The 16,197-nt window shown below is 47.3% G+C and overlaps 1 protein-coding gene across 10 annotated transcripts in view; it reads left to right on the forward strand.

Annotated features, from left to right (window-relative positions):
- Window positions 1–16,197, forward strand: part of MAP2 (microtubule associated protein 2) — a 385,117-nt gene that overhangs the window by 332,416 nt on the left and 36,504 nt on the right. For 7 of the 10 annotated variants that reach the window (XM_048484968.1, XM_048484972.1, XM_048484973.1 and 4 more), the window contains 4 exons: window positions 171–3,974; window positions 4,246–4,452; window positions 6,509–6,643; window positions 15,171–15,232. In XM_048484968.1, coding sequence (XP_048340925.1) covers window positions 171–3,974; window positions 4,246–4,452; window positions 6,509–6,643; window positions 15,171–15,232 — 4,208 coding nt within the window. The remainder of the gene's footprint in view (window positions 1–170; window positions 3,975–4,245; window positions 4,453–6,508; window positions 6,644–15,170; window positions 15,233–16,197) is intronic. The other 3 variants (XM_048484977.1, XM_048484978.1, XM_048484979.1) reach the window with 1 other exon arrangement.

The raw sequence follows: 16,197 nt of genomic DNA on the forward strand, positions 1-16,197 counted from the left end.
TTCTCAAAGAAAGCCCCCAAAAATCAACTGCTTTAAAAAAGCTCTCTAAATAAGCTTCTTGGGTTGCATGTGGCCGTATTTTTACCACTCTGCCTTGACAAATGATGTCTGTAAATTCTTGAAATGATATGTTATAAAATCCAGTCAAACAGCTACAGATTTACTTGCAGCCTCGAAGATGGAAATCCGCGGCCAAGGAGGTGCAGCCGTATTTGCCGCTGAGCCATTTGACCCAACGGAGTCAGAGACAGGAAGTAAGACTTGTGAGCAACCTATACACGATGCCTTAGTTCCCCAGCCAGCAAAAACAGAGACTATAGAAAAAACAGTGGGTGAAGAAGAAGAGGAAGAAGAGGAAGAGACACTTCCAATTCTGTTGGGACAGACTTTGGATGGAAGCCCGTTAAAAAAAGGAGACTGGAGTTTTGTAAAACCCGACGTCGATTTAACTGGAGAGTTTCATCTATATCAAGAAGAAGATTTGTCAAAAGAATTGCAAAAGCAAGGCAGAGCCGAGAAAAGGGCCGCAGAGGCCAAGAAAGTCACCATTGAAAAAATGCCCTTAAAGTCTACAGATGTAAATATTAGAACGAGTGACTTTGCCCCCGCTGAAAGCTTAGGTTCCTTCTCACCATCAGAATCCGCAATGAACATTGCAGGCACATTTCGAAGTGCCTTTGCTTCTGAAACTTTGCCACATATATCTCCGCCAGAAGATAGTAAAAAAATAACACCGATGTCCACAGTGACGGTGATTACCAAAGACTTTGCACGAGATAAAAGAATGGAGAAAGACGCAGCAAAAAAACTGGAAGAAGAATTGGCGGCGATGGCCAGTCATATCCCAAAACCAGTTACAGAGTCGACGCCAGCCAAGAACGTTCCTCTTTGGGAAGAAGAGAAAGATATGACGGAGGACGAAAGTGACGAAGACAGGTACTCTGCTCCACACAGAGAGAAAGTCCAAGCATTCGACGATCGAATTTATGCAACACGTGACCAACCCACAATAGTTTTGGATGCAGAAATCGTGGGGAAAGAAATGGACCTTAAATCAGCCGATGTTCTTCAAGGAGAAGGAAGGTTAGAGGCTACTGCAGATTCAGCAATACTTGATACGAAAAAAGTTATGCAACACGAGACGGCCAGAGACAGGTTCAACCAAGAATTAGCTGGTGAAAAAGGTAAAGAGGCTTCAGATAAAGTTGCATCGCCTACAGCAACAGAGAAAACCTCTGTTGAACCCAGCGAAGGAAAGGATGCTAGAAAGGATGGGAGAGGGGGCATATTTTCTGTTGCAGATTCGGCAACTCGCAAAATGCAGGCAGAAGAAGATAAATCGGGAATGTCTAAGTATTTTGAGACTTCAGCCCTTAAAGAGGACGCCCTTAAGGGTGATGTGCTGGAGCAGGGCACTGATTACTACGAACTGAGCGATACTAAAGAACAGGCCTATGACCCCTATCATAAAGACATCTTAGCATCTAAAAAAGACCCAGGGGAATTTCATCTAGAGACAGCACAACACCCGAGTGGGTCTGCCCATGAAGTAGGGTATAGCACTCTTGTTCAGGGGGTCCCAGAAGAGAAATCTGAGGGACCCAGCTCTCCGACGGAACGACTGTACACAATTGACCCAAATGTGTACGGGGATAAGAGAGAACTCCATAGTAAAAATAAAGACGACTTGACCCTGAGCAGGAGTTTAGGACTTGGTGGCAGGTCCGCCATAGAGCAGAGGAGCATGTCCATTAACTTGCCTATGTCCTGCTTAGACTCTATTGCTCTGGGATTTAACTTCGGGCGCGTGCACGACCTGTCACCACTAGGTTCAGATATTCTGGATAATGGCAGTGGGGACGAGGGAGAGGACTACTTGCCAGCCGCCACCCCCGCCGGAGAAAAAGCCCCCTCCTTCCCAGCAGAGAGCAGGGAAGAAGATGAGAAAATTGAAGAGTCAAAATTGACAGAAGGAGGAGATATCCAAGTCGAACCCTTGCAAGAATCGCCCTTTGCGGCTAAAGATTATTACAAGAATGGGTCTGTCATGGCTCCGGATTTGCCTGAAATGTTAGACTTAGCTGGCACAAGGTCGAGGTTAGCGTCCATGAGTGCAGACACTGAGGCGGCTCAAAAGCAGTCTGTTTCTCCGGAGGCCGTTGCAGAGGACAGTGGTGCGAGCCAGCACCTTATAGCTGATGAAAACCACATGTCTCTAAAAGCTGACAGTCAGCTAGAAGATCTGGGCTACTGTGTCTTCAATAAGTACACAGTACCGATGCCATCTCCGGTCCAAGACAGCGAGCATTTAGGAGGAGAGGCCTGCCCCTTTGACGAGAAAATGAGAAGAGGCATCATTACAGACCTGTCGTTGATAGAAGTGAAGTTGGCAGCGGCCGAGAGAGCCAAAGAGCAGCAAGATGCCTCTGATGACTTAGCAATGTTGGGCAAGGAGTTTGAGCAGGAGAGAAAAGCAATCGATAAACTTGATACTGTGCTAGAAAAAAGTGAGGACCACGTGGATTCTAAAGAAGCTGGATCTTCTGGGGACATTGAATGTGAAACAACAAAGCTGGCTTCGACTTCAGAAAGTGCAGATAAACATCTAGCTGGAGGAGGAGAGAACGTGTCTTTGTTGACTGTGGGGGGTGAAAAAGACATTCACATTACTGCAGGCACAGGTAGGACAGGAGTCTCATGCAAGCCAGACTATGACGCCATAAAGCACGATATGGATTCTGCCGCTCGGAAAGTTGAGCAGGAATACCAGAGTAAGTTAGGCGTTCACGAGGTCGAGTCTGTTTCACAGCAGAGCACAGAGCATCAAGACCAGACCCTCCCCCCATCGCCCCAAGAGCCCACAAAAGTCGAGCCTAGTCATCCTAAAGATGTCGTCAAGCTAACGGAGAGCGAAGTGAAGGAAAAAGGACCGAAACCTGACCTGGTGCATCAAGAAGCAGTAGATAAAGAAGAATCCTATGAGTCAAGCGGCGATAACGATCAAGCCCAAGAAAGCTTGCCCGAAGAAGCTGCAAAACCATTTGAGGGCCAAATGGAAGGAGAAAGACCATCTCTACCAGAAGGAGAAATTGCACCACAACTAGTGACGAAACAACCGCCCACAGAAACAGGCGTATCTAAAACAACACACGAAGAAACATCTGAAATTCAAATGGAGAGTATACCGCAGGCCGCGGAAAGCAAGGTGGAACCTCTGGAAGCAGCTGAAGAGTCACCACCTTTTGATTTAACACAACGGAAAGTGGTAGGAGGTGAAGAAGGAGAACCACAAAAGCAAGAGAACGAGGAAGGTGCAAAACAAGTCGACAAGAGTAAGAAAGAAGTAGAACAAGAGCGAGGGATTATGGAACAAGCAAAACGAGAGGAGGCGAGCCAGCAAGCAGAGGAGGGGGAAAGAAGGCAAGAAGAAGGAGAAGCAGAGCTCAAACATGAGGAACCGGTGGAAGAGAAAAAGCCAAAAGTGGAGGAGGAGGAAGAGAGGAAGCAAGCTGAGCAGCAAGCGGAAGTGAGCAAACAAGAGGACGAGACGAAGCAAACGAGCAAAGAAAGGGACTTGGAGCAACGTGGTGCAGAGGAGAAGGCTGCCCCAGAGGAGCCCTCTGAACTGAAAGGAATAATAGAGTCTGTTGTTACAATTGAGGATGACTTCATCTCAGTAGTGCAAACGACAGTAGATGAGGGAGAAGCTGGCTCCCACAGCGTGCGCTTTGCCAAAACCCAACAGGCCGAAACAGGAGAAGGAGGGATCCCGCCTGAAGAGGAGGCCAAAATAGAGACGGCAGCTGACCTTCAAACAGAGACAAAAGAAAGCTCTCTGGAAGCTCCTGGCTCACCTGAGATGGAAGGAGTCCCATTAACAGATTACAAGACGGAGACGTACGATGATTATAAAGATGAAACGACTATTGATGACTCCATCCTGGACACAGACAGCATATGGGTGGATACTCAAGGTGTGCCTTATCCTTTTTCATTTCCCTCCTTCCCAAATAGCTACCTCCTGATCAAATAATCATAATTAATCTTTGTACATTCAGGATTATTGTGTTTTTTTTTTAAAAAAAATTAATGCCCGTATAAAGCAACCTGATTTTTTTTAAAAAAAACTTGAAAACCCTTCAGAACGCTATTAATTTTTTGGAAACTAATTTCATTTTTATTGTTTTTTTAATTGTTGTAATTTTTATTGGTTTTTTATTGTTGTAATTTACTCTGATCCCACAGATGATGATAGAAGCATCATGACAGAACAGTTAGAGGCTGTCCCTAAAGAGGAGAAGGCAGAGACAGAGTTACGGAGACCATCCCTTGATAAGCATAAAAAAGAGAGACCTATAAAAACGGGGAAAGGCAGGACCGCCACTCCTGAGAGGAAAATAGCTAAAAGAGAACCTAGCACTATCTCCAGGGATGAAGCGAGAAGGAAAAAAGGTTCATGTAATGCTCTCGTTTCCTTTCGTGCCATACTGTGTTCTGTTCATCTGTTCTGCGAGCAGAGGGGGAAATGGTGCTTGGGGACAACACCTGCTCCGGGTGCCCCCGGTGCCCCCACCCCAATGCTTTGGGGAGGGGGTGGCTTGGAAGGGTGCTGCAGCAGCAGCAGGCGGGCAGTGCCCCGAGCCTGTCCCCGAGGGCTCGGGGAGGAAAGGTGGTGGCTCAGATGGGTACCATGGCAGCAGGCTGGTTCTGTCTTTAGGTGCCTCCCCTGCGCTGACCCAGCTCTTCCGAGCCAGGTTGCCGTGGGGGAGGAGGGGGGCAATTTTGCGTCCCTCCATGCCATTGCACCCGGGCCACTTGACCCCTCCCCCCCGGTACACCACTGTCTGTGCGAAGCACATTTTACAAGTACGGGGTCCCCGTTTTAATTGAAAATTGTTCATTTGGGTCAATGGTGAGGTATGCTGGCCGCCTCAACTTCTGAATGCATAGAAGCCTTTTATGGATCAGCTCAGCACTCTTAAGGACATTTCATCGAAGTGTCTGCATATTCTTTAATGCCAAAGAAACACGACTGGCGTAATTTAACTGAAACCTTGAGCGCTGTGGTTGTCTGCAAGGTACTGCTTAAATCTTGTTAGTTGCCAGATCAATCACATGAGCTGTCTTGGTGGTGGAAAGTGCTCTCAAGTCTCAGCTGACTTATGGCGACCCTTTAGGGCACAGGTGTCAAACTCGCGGCCCTCGGATGTTATGGACTACAGTTCCCATCATCCCCTGCCAGCATCATGCCGGTAGGGGATGATGGGAACTGTAGGCCATAACATCTGGTGGGCCACGAGTTTGACACCTATGCTTTAGGGTTTTCAAGGCAAGACATTCAGAGGTGGTTTGCCGTGGCCTGCCTCTGCATAGTGATTCTGGACATCCTTGGTGGTCTCCCATCCCAACCCAAATCAGGGCTGACCCTGCTTAGCTTCTGAGATCTGATAAGATCAGACTAGCTGGGCTATCCAGTGAGGAGGTCTTCTATTTTCAAGCGGGAGGGCTGAAAATGGGAAAGGGTGACTTTTCAAGCAGATCTGCGGATTTGTTGGGAATTATTAGCATCCAGTGCTCCAAACCAAACCATGCTACTGAAGCCAAAGATAGGCCCAGACCAGTGATGGCGAACCTTTTGGGATCAGCGTGTTACAAATTCAGAAAACGCCTAATTGGCTCCTCCCTCAAACAAAAGAGAAACAATTCTATACGTATTTATTTTTTAAAATACAGGCCAATCATGTGTGGTGCTGCCTATTATTTAAAGAAATGCCAAATAAGTACAAAAATGACTCAAACAGGAAGAATGGTTGTTGTCGGGTGTTGGCGAATGCTGGTGTGTCACCCAAAATGTCGTGGCGTATCACCGTTGACATGCGTGTCACAGGTTCGCCATCACTGGCCTTGATCATACAGCTCGGCCATTGAGCTGTCAGCATTTTGAGTTGTGTGCCACAGTATGTTCACCAGTGGGGTGTTCACTGGTATGACTTTTGCCAAAGTCCCCATAATGAAAGAGACATAACTGCTCAGCTTGCAGCACAACAGGAATGACCTCTCTGCTGTTCGGCGCAAGTCCTACTCAAGTCCTACGCACTACGCACTGGAATATAATTTGCCCCCCTTTGCAAGGGCAGTGGTGGTGGGTGGGGTGTCTTCAATCGGCCTGTAATGTGAAGGGCCAGCACTGTCTGGGCCTTGACAGCTTCAGGCTCTCGTTGACTGGCTCATTTGGTACCAACAACCCAGTAGTCAGTGGTGTTGCACCAAGGGGACGGGGAGCACGACGCACAGGGCGCATGCCCCTGTGGGGGCATGGTGAAGGCGTGAAGGGGGCAGATGGGGCAGGGTGGGGGCGTGGCAGGGGCGTAGGGCACACGCGTGCCCTGGGCACAGTTCCACCTCTACAGTAGTATACCATCATGTTGACATCTATTTATGTTTCTAATATATATCTATATTTATATTTATTATTTCTGATTGTATGCTCTTGTTCTCTCGTCTATAGCTGGGTATAAGAAAGCCGAACTTGCTAAAAAAGCCGATGTTCAGGCTCACTCTCCCTCCAGGAAAATCATTTTAAAACCGGCTATCAAACACACTAGACCAACTCATCACTCCTGTGTTAAGCGGAAACAGACAGGTGACTGTCTTGAATTCATGCAACGTGGCTGGCAAACTGACATCATTCTTGTTTGGAATTCCATCGCTCTGCTGGCTGCTCAAAGTTTTAATTTGAATATATATATTTTTTTCCTCTTGAGATTTTTTTTCGGCTGTCGTGAATGATATGGCTTACTTGCTGTGTGTGTGTTTTTTCTTCATGCTCTTCCTTTTGTTTAGCAGGGGCCATGTTCATGCCTGCTTTGTCATGCTCGGACTCCGTGCCGTGGCTGTTTTTTGGCATTGTGTTTTGACAGTGGTGTGGTAGATAGCTCTTTATTTCGTTCGGGTTGTTTTCATTATCTTGAATATATTTTTTTTCGCTGTCCTGGTGGGAAAACGCTAATGGCTTTAAATCATGGTTTACATTTTTTTCCCATATCCTTTCCCCCGTTTTTGCCTCTCATGCATAATAACAAAAAAGCATCTCCATATTGTTTGAGCTTGTATCGCTATTGTCTGCATTGGCTCTTTCAAGTCAAGTGACTGTGGTTTACCTGTTAAAAGTTTTATCTATAAAAACCCAAACTCTGCAGGTGAATCCAGGTCTGTCGGGAAGCCAGACAAGAAGAAAACTCCAGTCGGGGCAGCAGACATATGCAAACTGAAATCACTTTCTGGAATATTTATGTTTTGCAGAGAGGACCATGGAAAGTCTAGAAGAGGGAAATGCAAAATTGAAGCAATGTTATGAACATGTCTGATAAAATTTAGAGCAGTGATCCTCGTGTGGCACCCCTGGGCTCTAGGGTGGCCACCAATATGTTCCCAGCACCCAGTTGTTTCTGTCCTAAAGCACTTCTTCCTTAAAAGAAAATGCCAGTCGACCGTAGGAGATACCATCTTTGGATCTGGAGGGAGTGCCCATTTAGAAATAGCTGTTCCCATCTTAGGGACAGCTGACTCTGATCCTCCCAACACTGTGTGATTGTTCTCCCATGATACTTATTTTTTAATTGGGCTCACCTCCCAAGATGGTCATTTTGTGTTGGTGCCCACTACCTTTTCTTATAATTCCATAAGCGCCCAAAGGCCAAGCTAGTTTGGGAAACCCCAATTTAGATTCTTCCGAGGTCAATTTCCTGTGTGGAATGCTATCCTTTTTGACGGGAAAAGATGGTGTCTGTGCTGAGGCTGAGTTTTGTACTGTGGGCAGGAAGGAGAATCACGGTCTTCGAATGATCCTTTGGCTAGATGGAACAGCTTATGTCGCCATTAAACCTCCAAAAACAGGAGTGAAGATGCTGATGTAGGGCTGGGGTTTGCCGTTCACTCATCTTCTTGTGGCTTTTGTGTGTGAACGAAGGGACTGCCACTGAGTGACGCTGTAAAACAGCGATGAAGGGAGGGGGAACTGCGTCCGGGGCATGAACTGCCCGTGTGCATCTAACCCGGCCCCACCTCGCCCCCGGCCCCACCTCCCCACGTGACTGCAATGGCGGTGCCCAGGACTAGCTGTCACAGATGTCCCCATTGCATCTACGCGCCTGCTGTAAGAGGATAGTGACTGCTGACGTTCTGTTCAGAAGAACGTCTGCAATTCCAAGGCTCGGAGAAGAAAGCTGCAATTCCAAGGCTCGGAGCAGAAATGGTGGCAACTCTTACTGCTTGGTCGGGGTCTGCACAAATGTGCTGTCCCAAGAACTCTTCCATGATTCAGATATTCATTTAGAAACCCCCACACCCTCTTCCTGTTCTCTGCTTCCTACTTACCTGACTAGGACAGCTTGGGTAGCAGGGGGAGTGAGAAAATCTCTGGCCTCCTCAGGGCCTCAAAAATTGCTCCAGTAGCATCCCTGGGCAATATAGTTCCCACACAACCTAAATTATTTTCTTCACTGATGCTCCAAAATCAGTCGCCAGGCATAGTCTCAATGGGAGTGTGTCCAAAGGCTGCACTACTCTGGGGAGGAAGAAACAGGCTCATAGCTAGACTTGTTGTGATAAAGAAAAACTAGAGGTATTCCAGGACACAGAGGCATATGGGGTCCAAATGACTCCCAGAGACAAAGCCTCCTACTGGCGCCGTCCCAACCCTGCTGGTTTTGACCCCACCCACCTGCAGAGAATGTGGAGTTGTGCTGCTTTTCAAGAACGTAGGTAATGGGGGGTTCTCGGGTTCAGGGGGGCCCCCATTGCATGTCCGAAGCTCCGCCCCCCATTTGTGGGTTTTTGTATTTTTAAAGTGTTTTTTTCGGTTTTTGGCCTACAGGGGGCATATTTTTAGGATAGCGGCACCACAATTTCAGGCTATCGTCAGGTGACACTTCTGATGATACCAGCCAAGTTTGGTGAAGTTTGGTTCAGGGGGTCCAAAGTTATGGACCCCCCAAAGGGGTGCCCCATCCCCCATTGTTTCCAATGGGAGCTAATAGTAGATGGGTCTACCCATTTGAGGATCCATATATTTGGACCTTCTGAATCAAACTTCACTGAACCTAGGTGGTATCATCAGGATAGTCTGCTGCTGATACCACCCCGGTTTGGTGAAGGTTGGTCCAGGGGGTACAAAGTTATGGACTCCCAAAGCGGGTGCCTCCATCTCCCTTTGTTTCCAATGGAAGCTAATAGGAGATGGGGGCTACACCTTTGAGAGTCCATAATTTTGGACCCCCTGAACCAAATTTCACCAAACCTGGGTGGTATCATCAGGAGAGTCTCCCAAAGATACCTTGAAAGTTTAACAATTGTACCCCTGACAGCAGCCCCCCCCCCCAATTGTCCCAGATTCTCTTTTTTAAATCCACCCCCTTCGGCATGGATTTAAAGGGAGAATCTGAGGTCCCTAGTTTAAACATTGAAAGTGACATTGTTTCAGGGTGGGGGATAATCCACCCCAAAACAGCATCACTTTCAATATTGTTTTATCTGGGGACCTCAGATTCTCCCTTTAAGGTGGATTTAAAAGGAGAATCTGGGCTCCCTAATTTAAACACCATTGAAAGTGATGCTGTTTGGGGGTGGATTCCAGCATCACAACAGTCGCCCATGGGGGGGGGGGGTGCGCAAACCTCATATTTTGCATTGGGCTCCATTTTCCCTAGCTACTCTTCTGCCTGGAGGGGAGAGAGAAGGGGCTGCCGGCTGCCAGCTGGGAGCCCAGCCGGTGGGAGAGGCATCCGGGCGGGTCACGAGAGTCGTCCATCCCTTACCTCGGAGAGCTGCTTTTATAAGCACTTAGGCTGGGGGTGGGGCTTGGGGAGGCATGGCCACGCCCCCAGAGGCAGGTGGAGGTGTGGCCTCACCCCCGAGCCCCCCTCCCATAAAAAATCTATACCTACGTCACTGCTGCTTTGGAAGCTCGACTCTATGGCATTATGCCCCATTAAAGACCCTCCCCTCATCTAAACCTTGCCCTCTTCAGCATACCCTCCCCCCAAAAAATTCTAGGTGTTTGCCAACCCAGAACTGGCAACTCTATTCTTGGTGAGCATTGTGGGAATACTGACTTGGGTCCCTTCCGCACATGCAGAATAATGCACATTCAGTCCACTTTCAAAATGGTTTGAAAGTGGATTTTGGTATTCTGCACAGTAAAATCCAGCTTTAAAGTGCATTGAAAGTGGATTGAAAGTGCATTATTCTGCATGTGCGGAAGGGGCCTTGGAATCACTGGTAATTTAAGCCCCCCAAATGCTGTTCAGAGGGGAGATGACTCGCTCCTCAAAAAAACCAGCAGGGGGCATTTCTAGCGAGAGGCAAGATTTGGCGATAACCCACCTTTCTTTCTTTTCACTGAAATCCTCCATTGGATTCAAGCCATTGCTTGCACGCTTTTCCCGTATAACAACGAAAGGCATAGGTATTTTTTTTAATGGAAAACCTAAATTTAGGGAAGGAGCAGAGAGTCTTCCTCTGGGAGACAGTTCTGCCGCTGTATATAGCAGGGGTGGGTGTGGGATTTGAAAGTTTATTGCTGCCATGATAGACCTTTGGAATGGACCTGTCAATTCCTTTCAGATGTGTGTGGGGGGGGGGGGAGCATAGTGAAATTAAACCTTTACTCGGTTTTGTCAGCTCAACTTTGGTTTGGAGGGCTGCTAACCGCTACACTGCTCGTTCCACATTCAGAGTGTCATGGGTATGTCATCCACAGAATTACTCAAGGCTGGGAGGTGGATTTCCTTCGCTTCCTGCTTTTCAGTTTTGAGTTTTACAGAATGAACAGATAGTGGCATCTTCTAGATTGTTGTGTTTCAGACTGCCCCAAATGTCACCAAACTTGCATTCCTTGGTTTGATTATTTCTGTAAAAGTAGCCCTGTCAGTTACTAATCCACAATCCAAGAACTCCTGAAACGATTCCATTACATTTCTATAACTTCAATCTTCAGTGTATTTACCTGGAAGAAAATCCTGTGGAAATCCACTGGACTTTATTCCAAACGAACGTGCACAGATTACATAAAAGAGTAATCCTGTTAAGTTAAGTTTCAGGGGGGAAACCCCATGTTTTTCAGGGCTTCTTCACATAATCAAATATACCTGTTATTCCAAATGTTGATTCTGGATTGCTGCCCTTCCTCAACGATACGGAAAATGGAAAAGAAGAGAGAGGGGAGGCAACATTTTGGAAGAAAGCATTTCAAATTGTCATTGGAAAGGCACCTCCATCCATCCGTCTCTTTGATTGGTCAAAAACGTCAAGCTCCTGTTTCCCTTTGTGACATCACAGCCTTGATATCATAGGGCCAAGGGGAGCATCAGCTGAGGCTGTTGCAGTGGCACAAACATGTGTTAAAGGTTGTCTTTCTCCTCTCCAATGTCCGGGTGACTGCCCCAGGGTTCAAACATGTCCCTTGCGTGAGTGAACTGGTAGCTGACTTCCAAGAGACAGGGCGGAGCCATGATCCAGGCTTATTGTCGAGAGGAAGTGTTTGACACACTTTTGGGTAAGCTGGGGGTGAGAGTGGATTGTGTTTGCTTCACCAGGGCCGAGATTCGATGCCTGATACGGGGGGAAGAGTGTAGAGGGGAAGGAACCAGCGGCAGCGGAATTACTAAAATGTCCGGCAGGCAGTCTCACTAGATGCGTACAACTGGGCCTGCCTCTACCCCTTCTCTTTGCTCTCCTTTTGTGCTCTCCCCCACAGATAGTTATTGAATGCAATAAAAGGTTACTTAAGGGAGGACGAAAGGGCCGTCATGTCACAGCCAGAGGTGGGATCCAGCAGGTTCTCACAGGTTCCCGAGAGTAGGTTACTAATTATTTGTGTGTGCCAAGAGGGGGTTACTAATTGGTGATTTTGCCACGTGATTTTTGCCTTAGTTACGCCCCTCTTCTCAGCAGTAGCGCGCAGAACTTGAAGCAGTCTAGCAGGAGGTGCACCGGCGTGCGTGGCAGCCTGCGCCTGCCTGCATTCGTTTCCCACCCAAGGACCGGCGCAGCGGCTGTGTCCTTGCCACAGCCCTGCCCAGGAATGCCCCGCCCCCAGAATGCCCGGCCACACCCCCGTCATGCCCCGCCCAGCCCCATTGGCGCTATGCCACAGTTTGAATCCCACCACCATGGGAACCTGTTACTAAAATTTTTGGATCCCACCACTGTTCTCCTTCCTAAATAAAGGCACTAAAATATTGATATATAAAATCAAATGTTATTAACAATAGGCTTATCAGGTTCTTTGAATTGGAGGATGGGTATCAGTCCTTGCCACAGCCCCGCCCAGGAATGCCCCGCCCCCAGAATGCCCGGCCACACCCATCATGCCCCACCCAGCCCCATTGACGCTACGCCACAGTTTGAATCCCACCACCATGGGAACCTGCTACTAAAATTTTTGGATCCCACCACTGGTCACAGCCGACATATGGTGACCCAGTAGGGTTCCTACAGCAAGAGACATTGGGAGGTGCCTTGCCATTGCCCACCACTGCATGGGCTGAGGGAGTTCTGAGAGAACTGTGGCTGACCCAAGGTCGCCCAGCAGGCTTCGCGTAGATGAACCGGGAATTGAACCTGGTTCCCCAGATTAAAGTCCGCCGCTCCTGTGGAGGAGTGGGGAATCAAACCCGATTCTCCAGATCAGAGTCCACCACTTTTAACCACGGAACTGCTGAGGCTAATGAGTTCCACACAATGGTATTATTCCCTCATTTGTCCCTCAGGCAAACGACTCCTAACAAAGAGAGAAGACTTGGGTTTTTAGACCCTGTTTTTTTTTCTCTACCTTTAAGGAGTCTCAGAGTGACTGATAACCACCTTCCCTTCCTCTCCCCACAACAGGCACCTTGTGAGGTAGGTGGGGCAGAGAGAGTTCTGAGAGAACTGTGGCTGGCCCAAGGTCACCCAGCAGGCTTCTTGTGGAAGAGCAGGGAATCAAACCCATTTATCCAGATTAGAATCTGCTGGTCTTAAACACTATATCAGACTGGCTCTCTGAGTGAGGGGGGACCTCCGGTCAAAGGGAAAGTGCAGCCATGCTGGCGAAAGAAAAACAGTGGAATGCTGGGTTTTGACAAGTTTGATCTTTGTTTGCCTGAGGCAAGGGCACTCCACGTTTCTGGTGGGGCCCACAGCTGCAGAGCCCCTCAACCACGCTCTGCCGAGGAAGGATATTCATGGGTACAAAATGGCGGCACTCCCGGTAGGCACCGTAATGACATTCTCCTCAGCACACAACGCCCAGTGCCATTGAGGAAAGTGCATACAGTCGATGAGAACACACATGAATGGGTCACCAAGGTCACCAAGGCAACGGGGTCGGGGTCACCAAGGCAATGGGGATGGGAGGGTGAAAGGAAGGCATGCGTGGGGTCCTGGTGGGGGTAAAAGCAAGAGAGAGGGCCCCTGGGCTTCCACACAAAGAAATTGTGAACGTGGAACCAGCCTCCTGATCATGGCCAAGGAAAGTCACATACTAGCTGCCTTCGAGACAGTTCTGTAGCCCGGCAACTCTTTTGCCCGCTGTCTATCCTGGCTCAAGCTCTTCTTTTAGTCCTGTCCACTGTCATTATTATACCCCTTTGGTTTGCAGACTGCACGCCAGCGGAACGTCAGAGTGTGACTGTACGTTCAATCCGCAGACACATGGGAATCCCCCTCAGGCTGGCCAGGCTCTCTTCGAGCATAGAAATTAAGTCAGAGATATAACATGCCGGAAACCCCGTCAGTCGCCGTCCTCCACAGACAGCAGAGCACAGGAACTGTGCTCGAGATGCCAACTCAGGTCTCCAAGGGCTGCTTTCTCTCTGTCTGTGAGGATGCCGCCGATTCAAACTGCATGCTGCTGATCACACACCATCCCAAACCAGTTGTAGTCATTATTATTGGTTTATTTAAAATGCTTCTGCTCCACGATGCCTGGAAATGTTCATATAATGCAACAAGTATCAAGGTACCCCACCCCAGGGGTGTATCTGCCATGGGGACATAGGGAGTCAAATGTCCTTGGGCAACCCCATTTGGTCACATGGGGGCGCAAAAAATTCAGGTTCAGTTTGTTTTGTTTTTTTGTGTTTTTAGAGTTTTTGGCCTGCAAGGGGCACAGTTTTTAGGCTAGCAGCCCCACAATTTCAGCATATCTTTAGGAGACTATCATGATACCACCCAGGATTGGTGAGGTTTGGTTCAGGGGGTCCAAAGTTATGGACTCCCAAAGGGGTGCCCCATACCCCATTGTTTTTAATGGGAGCTAATAGGAGATTGGGGCTGCACCTTTGAGGGTCCCTAACTTTAGACCCCCTGAACCAAGCTTCACCAAACCTGGGTGGTATCAGAAGGAGAGTCTCCTTAGGATACCCTGAAATTTTGGTGCTGCTAGCTTAACAATTGCACCCCTGACAGCAGGCACTTCCCAATTTTCCCCCAGATTCTCCTTTTAAATCCACCCCCTTTGGCATGGATTTAAGGGAAGAATCTGGGGTCCCCAGATTAAACTTTGAACGTGATGCTGGTTTTTTGGGGGGAGAATCCACCCCCAAACAGCATCACTTTCAATGGTGTTTCAACTAGAGACCCCAGATTCTCCCTTTAAGGTGGATTTTAAAGGAGAAGTCTGTTACACACTTTGTCCAGACTTCTTTTATAACAGACTTCTCTCTGTGATACACCTCTGAAGATGCCAGCCACAGATGCAGGCGAAATGATAGGAACAAGATCTACCAGACCCCGGCCACACAGGCTGGAAAGCCCACAACAACCAGTTGAGTCCGGCCGTGAAAGCCTTCGACAGTAAGCTGGTAGTGGGCTTGCTTGAATAGGATCCAAATTTCCCACTTTATTCTAAAAACATAAGCGACTTTGAAAAGTCACCATCTTTTTAATTATAGTTGCCAGTGCAAGGGGGGGGGGGAATCAGAGAACATATTTCTTTCTTACTTTCTTCTTTCTTTCTTTCTTTCTTCTTTCTTTTCTTTCTTTTGCACTAGTTTTTGCTAATTATGAATATATTCATTTGCTAAAGTTGCATGGTACTTGAGTCTAAAGGGGTGACTCTGAAATGAACCATTTTTGACCAGTATAATTTTGTTTTGTTTCTCTTCTTTTTTTAAATGTCTGCCTAATAGCTGCTGGAGGCGAAACAAATCAAACTCCTGGGGTGTTTAAGCAAGCAAAGGAGAAGCTTTCAGTAAGTGAAATTTCTTGCATGTCCGTTTCGTTTTGGATGTTTTTTTGGATGGTTTTGGGATGGTTTTTTAAAATAATATTTTTGTAATGGTGTTTTTGGATGGTGTTTTTGGATGGCGTTTTGAATGGTTTTTTAATTATATTTTAGTAAAAAAAATTCATATATAATTGACAAACAGAAGAAGAAATATAGAAAAGGAAAGGAAAAAATACAGTCATCCATAAACTGTACATGTATTGACTCGAACACACTGGATCTTAAAACTGCAACACTGATATCGTTCAGAGAAAACATTACATTGTTTTAAAATTTGTTACCTTCTAGCCTTTAGTTCTAAAAAAGCGACAATAAGCAATTTCTTATATCTTATTCATTAACAAATTAGTATTTTTACTATTGTTATTATTATTATTACATAATTGATTCAGTCTCAAATAAGAAATACTATTCTCATTTTGTGTGTTTGATGTTTTTATGGTCCTTCGTTTGGAATCTGTAAAATCCCCGTGCCATTTTTTAGACATGTTTTGCGTTAGTTATAGATCACTAAACATTCGTAGCTGGTATACAGTGCAAAGTTAGTGTGTGGGCAAATTATTCAGAGAGTACTAAACTCTAATCTATAATTTTCTATTCACTTAATATGAAAGATTCACAGTAACCCCAGTCCAGGGGCGGAGCAAGGAGGAAATTGTGCTCGGGCACGCGTGCGCCCTGTGCCCCTGCCACGCCCCCACCCCAGAATGCCCCCTTCATGCCCCCACAGGGCTGCATGCCCGGTGAGTCGCATACCTCCGCCCCTGTCCCCTTGGTGCTACGCCACTGTCCCAGTCACCCTGTTGTAGAACAGTCAATCAGTTCCCTCTATGTGTAAGAATGAACTCTACATTATGAAGTGTTTGGATTTATACCCCACTTTTCTCAACTGTAAGGAGATTCAAAGGGGCTTACAAACTCCTTTCCCT

Source organism: Sphaerodactylus townsendi, linkage group LG02 (genome assembly GCF_021028975.2).
Source record: "Sphaerodactylus townsendi isolate TG3544 linkage group LG02, MPM_Stown_v2.3, whole genome shotgun sequence".
In the NCBI taxonomy this organism is placed as follows: Eukaryota; Metazoa; Chordata; class Lepidosauria; order Squamata; family Sphaerodactylidae; genus Sphaerodactylus; species Sphaerodactylus townsendi.